This window comes from Cottoperca gobio, chromosome 15 (genome assembly GCF_900634415.1).
Source record: "Cottoperca gobio chromosome 15, fCotGob3.1, whole genome shotgun sequence".
Classification (NCBI taxonomy): Eukaryota; Metazoa; Chordata; class Actinopteri; order Perciformes; family Bovichtidae; genus Cottoperca; species Cottoperca gobio.
Window position 1 is genome coordinate 7925744 of NC_041369.1, and position 6000 is coordinate 7931743.

The window sequence follows — 6000 nt, forward strand, 5'->3', positions numbered from 1 at the left end:
TGAAATATTTAATTCTATCCGATATGAACATATGAATACAAACAGCTGCTTGAAATGAAGGAAAAGATCCGGTTATATATGCAGGACACAAATTTAAGTTTCAATGTTGCCAATGCTACGAGAATAATGACTAAATTTTTACTCGGTGGTTGTTTTTCACACGTCTGTGTGTTGACATCAGAGAATATTTGTCCTAACAGAGATGACCTGAGATGCTTTATACTGTAAATATAGTAAAAGGCCAAGCTCATGTAAAAACATGTTTCCTCACAGGGGCCCCAACTAATCAGAGTTTGCGTAGAAAGTAAACAAGCTCCGCCGTCTGACTGGCCCCTTAAAAATCCACCAGTCCTCCGACAACCTCTCACCCGTGTGGCATCACAGACGCGGTGTGTTCATTGGTGAAATGCAAAGAAGAAAACAGAGAACAGAAAAGAGGCGGCGGGTACCTTTGGTATAGCTGAGGATCATATGGTTCATGGTGATTTAAAGCTTTATTGGCTTAGATTTCAATACAACAAATGGCAGTGTGGGTTTTTCATTTATAAAACAGTACTTTCAAATACAGTTGCTTCTTACATTAGGTGTTTTTTATCTATTTGTTGGTTACTGTATGTTGGATACGGCACTAAAATATATTAAGATTTGTACTTCCAATACATGTAAAGGGAAAGTGTCTGGCCGTGTTTATGAGAGCCTGAGAAGAGAGACATTTTCTTTTTGTTAGGGTCAGATGAAAGTTTGGCGTGTACAGTAGGGGGAGGGGACTGGCGATGTGTAGGTGCGCGGATGATTAGTTTCCATGGAAATCCGGTAAAACAGTTGATGGGTCAGCTGACTGCTTTCCCAGTGGCTTTTTTTAATTCTTTTTTTTATTCAAAGACTCACTGAGCCGATTCTTGCAAACTTTGGACTAAAACTGTTTCAGCCCAAGCAAAGGAAAGCTGACACATGTTCAAGCTACGAGCATGGACATTTCGTAATGGCGCCATGAGGTTCTACTGTACTTACAAAGTTCCACAGGAATCAACAGCAACAAATAGTAGGAAGAAACAAGCAAGAAAGAAAGGAAAGCAGTTCCACTCGAAGCAAAGCAAGAAGTAAAACAAGCGCAGTCAAACCAAATAACATGACCCTATTTATCATTCACTCTCATTCTTTGTCATTTTTGAACATGGAAGAGATTCCCATTCCTTGTTTCCTGTGCAAGTCTAACTGGACAAATCATTCAGCTCACAGTCTCAGGAAGCATCAGAGCAACAAAAAAAAATTGTCAATTTTTGTGGCTTCCTTGATTTATGCCTGGATAAAAACAAAAAAATCCAGAAGAAAAGGAAATAAACCAAAAGCCTACATCTAGATTACAGTTTTTCGTGTGCTATCTGGATGAATGTACAGTATGTGCATGCTGCTCTGAGTGCTAGAAGAGCTTGGCCTTCTTTTTCATGTCGTTGCGTTTCCACAGGGGAAGCCTGTCAAACTCCTGGATCTCCATTCCAAAGATGTCAAAGAACGTTTCGGGTGCTAAGTGGCGCTAGAATTGAGAACAAAGGTGGAGAAAAACAAAGGAGGGGAGGGTGGGGAGGGAAGGAGGGAGGGGAGGTGGGGGGGTGTTCGTGGTTAGCACCAAAGCCACAAAAAGGGGTCCACTGCAAAAATGACAAGAAGCAATGGATACTGCACATTCCTTGCTACAAATTGTATTTGTGTAACATTGTTATTTACACAAAGTAGAGAAATCCAGTATCAATTGCGGACAGTCAGGTGGAAATCTGATACCTCCAGTCTGGTTCTGTCCACATCCCTGGGCAGTTTAGCTCTCCCTCTACTGGTTATCATGAGCATTTCATAGGGATACACCTTCAGAAGGAGACACTCGTCAGTGAACAGGTCAAACCTACAAGCTAGAGTTAACCTTCACAAACCATTTTAATGAAACAAAACTTTTTAAAAATTGGGATATTTTTGTAGTTCTGACTGACAGAGGGAACAATGGGTGGGAGAACAGGTACGTGACAGGAGGCTGACTGAGAGTGAGAGCTGTATTTTAGGTTGTTTGGGGGAAATGCAGGGTGCTATGGTGTGCACACTTTGTTTCAGTGTAGAAACGTGCAATAGATTAGGTAAGGGCAAAAACATCAAAACAGAGTTATGTAACTAGCTGTATTTTTAGAGTCATTTAATGCAAAAACAAACAAAAAACTGAGGTGCTTCTACTTCTCTAAATATCTAATCCCCTCTGTGCAAGAAGAAACTGGCAAACGATAGTTGTTTATTTAGCTGAAATGCTCAATAATAAGCAACTAGAAGTTGTTTGAGGCCTCTGACCAACTCATATCCACACAGTAATGTACAATCTCTTATATACTATGCAGTGATATGAGTTGTGTGGGTGACAATCTGGGCATTGGATTCTCCACTGTATGCTGCATACAGTATCCAGCCACTTTAAGTCAAAGCTATGTGCAGATGAGCATGGGGAAGCCAGCATGCTAAGCGTGACTCGGCAGCTCCTGAAGCAGCATGCTAAATCAGAAGTCCAGTAAAAATCTCTTTTAGTTTCCTATTTCTTCCACCAATGTCCCCGCACTACGAGGCCAAAGGGCTTGTCTCTTCTTTTCTTTTTTTATCGAAGTTAGACTATCGCTAAATTAGTTGCAGAGATGCAAATGTGTCTACAAGTTATAATGCACTCAAAGGGACAGTTTGGATGTTTTGAAGTGGGGTTGTATGAGGTGCTTATCCATATTCAGTGTATTACCTACAGTACATGGCGGGAGTTCCCGCTCGGAAGCTAAGCAATGTACTGCTGTGGACAGGGACAGGGACAGCAGCAAAATGTATTTGAGCCACCAAAAAAGTCAATACAAGTTTAAATGTAAGCTACAGTCATAATATTTTCACCGCAGACAGCTCTTTCTGATTGGGAACTGAAGCCGTTATTTATGCTCTCTACAAAGTCATTTCACTTGAAGAACACTGAAATCTACGAAGGTAAGATGATGGCTCTAACTGCCTCAGTTCACAGGCAGAACGAGCTCTCTGACAGCAAGATAAAGTGATGAAAGTATTCTAAATATAGCGTACACTTAAACTGATTTTGCTGCTGCCCCCGTCCACAGCAGTGCATTGCTTTGCTTCCGTGTGGTAACCCCTGCCTGCTTTTCCAAACTGGGAGCGTGCCGACGGCCATCTACTGTAGGAAATACTAAGTATAATAAGTACCTCATACAACCACACTGCAAACAATCCAAACTATCTCTTTAAATAAGTCAACAATGTATGAATGCCGTAACATATTTCAGTGTAGACTGTCATCAGTGCAAAAAGAAGAAGATACTTGCTTTTGGTTCCAACATATTAGGCATAGATACTCCCCTGTCCATCCTTGCAAGTGCTGCACGGCCATCCTTAATGTGCTAAAGAATAGAACATACACAAATGTAATATAGTGGAAGGGGACTGAAGGGTTAATGGCATGAACATGTCCACTAATGGCTGTGGACACAGTTGTCACTGGATGGAGCAAGGAGCTTGGATACTTTTCAGTATCTTAATTAATATTCAAGATGGGCAGTCGTTTACATGTTTTCTGAATGTCTCTGTAGTTTTTTTTTTCTTCTAGGGTGAATTTTAAAATAATGTATTTAAAATATGACATTTAGCTGGAGTCATAACATTGGTAAACAACACAAAAAACAAGACATGAGGCGATGATTGCACATTGCGTTTACAGTACACTGGCTCAGCTACTGGGCAGTGCATGTTTGAGCATTTGAAATCACTGCACTGCATGCCCTGTAGTTGACTTTAAATCAGTGATGCAAGCATGTAGCAGGAGTGGGCGGTGTGCATTCAGGGCAAGGTGCCTCTTGCAACCAATGAGCAAGCAAATATATGATGCAAGGTGAGGAAGCATGCCATGTGAAAAAGCAGATGAGAGACATACCTGAAACTCTGCAGGACAACATGGGACAGAAAATGAGACTCACAGTTAATGGTTTTGCTGTCAAATCCCCTGCCAGGGTACTTTCTACAACACTGTTGTCCCTGATGACACATCGTGTGAATCATTATGCAAATATTTCAAAATGCATGTCCTATTAATATACACGTAGCAAGCCATTTCTGAAAACTGATGCTGAATAGCTCTGGTGACATTGGCAAGAGATTTGCTTGGTGGCCACAGTCTGTTAGCAGCTCTCACCTCTGCCTCCTCCACACATGTCACTATAGCTGTTGTACTGGGTGAAGTCTGTTGACTGGGGCTGCAGGAACACAGACAACAGTACATCAACATCAACATATGGGTATTTTGTTGCTTATTTAGAACCTGAATAGGATTTAATTATAACTATTATGTATAGAACATGTATGTAATTAGTGTTACTGGCATTAGTGTCAAAATATAATACATTTAACATGCAATAGCGGCTTCATGGGGATTAACTTGTCATTTTTCTGCTTTTTACGGAAGCCTTGAAAGGCAAGTGAGAAGAAAGTGTCAGGAATTTTTGTCATTTTTCTACAGAAAGTTGTAAAACTCATTTTTGGTCACAAGAGACTAAACGCATACACTCTAAACACAAGGTGGGTTTTTTTTGGCAAAACCTTTTTTCCCACCAGTTTCACAATTTAAAAAATTGAGGAATTTAGAAAGAAGTGAACGTGACCTGTTCTTAAGTCATAAACAAGGGGAGAAAAAGCTATTTATTTCTCACTTGGGCTTCGGTAGAATTGTACTGTCTGTGTTACATAATCAACAGCAATCTTGTTAGTATGAGTGAGTTCTCACCCGATGCAGCCCATTCCTTCCATAGCCGGGCAGAGAGTTAGTTTTGGTTGGAGAAGTTGGTTCTGAAATATAAATAACGTTCACATTTATATTTGAAAATAAAAAGATGCTGACCAAAATGAGGAATTGAAGCAGTTTCATGATCCAGACATGTCACAGTAAAACAAATGCAATGATCTACACGTGTTATATAGCAAAGACCTTGTGTTACAGTACATTGCTGACAACTCAACAGCATATTAGCTGATGAAGCTGCTCTGTACCTGCGTCACAGTTGGTCTGTTTGGGGTCGTAGCGCTGAGCAGAGAGGCTACGTGCGTGACGCTCCCTGATCTGCTCTTTTTCCATCTCCTCCTTCAGAATGAGCTTTCCCAAACCAGACTGAATCTAAACACACACACACACACATTCAAATAATTTACAGTATATCCACAGATAAACACCAACCTATGACATTAAAGGATACAAAGCATGCATGTATGGCTTTCACCTCAGTCAAAGATACAGATGAAAAATGCACAATTTGCAACTTTGTGCAGCTAGGGGTCTCTCAATTAAAACAATAACAAAAGACGGAGTTTGGTGACGTTGTGAAGTACCGTGGGATCAGAGTTCTCCTCCTCCACAAAAACAAACGGACCAGGTGATTAAAATCGTTTCATGTTAAAGAATCTGTGTTACTCCGACGCTGCTCAGCGAGCAAAGGGACGTCGGATGACTAAAATCCTAAAAGATATACTGTAGCTAAAAACCACCTTGATCAAAAAAGTGTATTGTAAAAATGGCTAAATGGCTAAAAAGTAAATGTATGACTGCTTCTGGCAGACAACAACAACGGATGGGCAAAGATTTGTCTAGGTTTGAAAATTGTTACAAATATAAGTACACAACTCAACCAAATTTATAACGAAGGTTTAAAGTTACATTATACCTTTAAGTTAAAGATTCAACGTTATCTCACTGACCTTGCTGAGATGTTCCTCGTGGAGCTGCTTTTTTTTCAAGGTCTCTTCCTCCTCCTCTTCTCTGGATCGTCTCCCTCCCCCTTCTGAACCTACGGGTGCCAAACAAGAGCCAAAAAGTTATATAAAACACACACATATATATATATATATATATATATATATATATATATATATATATATATATATATATATATGTATATATATATATATACATATATATATATATACACACACATAAAG

At 39.9% G+C, this 6000-nt stretch overlaps 1 protein-coding gene across 19 annotated transcripts in view; it reads right to left on the reverse strand.

Moving 5' to 3' along the window:
- Nucleotides 1-475: 475 nt before the first annotated feature.
- ablim1a (actin binding LIM protein 1a) overlaps nt 476-6000 on the reverse strand; it is a 47749-nt gene continuing 42224 nt past the window's right edge. For 15 of the 19 annotated variants that reach the window (XM_029449437.1, XM_029449447.1, XM_029449443.1 and 12 more), the window contains 8 exons: nt 5761-5849; nt 5059-5182; nt 4796-4857; nt 4208-4268; nt 3950-3957; nt 3345-3419; nt 1780-1860; nt 476-1534 (listed from right to left, as the gene is read on the reverse strand). In XM_029449437.1, coding sequence (XP_029305297.1) covers nt 1421-1534; nt 1780-1860; nt 3345-3419; nt 3950-3957; nt 4208-4268; nt 4796-4857; nt 5059-5182; nt 5761-5849 — 614 coding nt within the window. In that variant the 3' untranslated portion in view covers nt 476-1420. Of the gene's footprint in view, nt 1535-1725; nt 1861-3344; nt 3420-3949; nt 3958-4207; nt 4269-4795; nt 4858-5058; nt 5183-5760; nt 5850-6000 lie in introns of those variants that run through there. The other 4 variants (XM_029449438.1, XM_029449436.1, XM_029449442.1 and 1 more) reach the window with 4 other exon arrangements.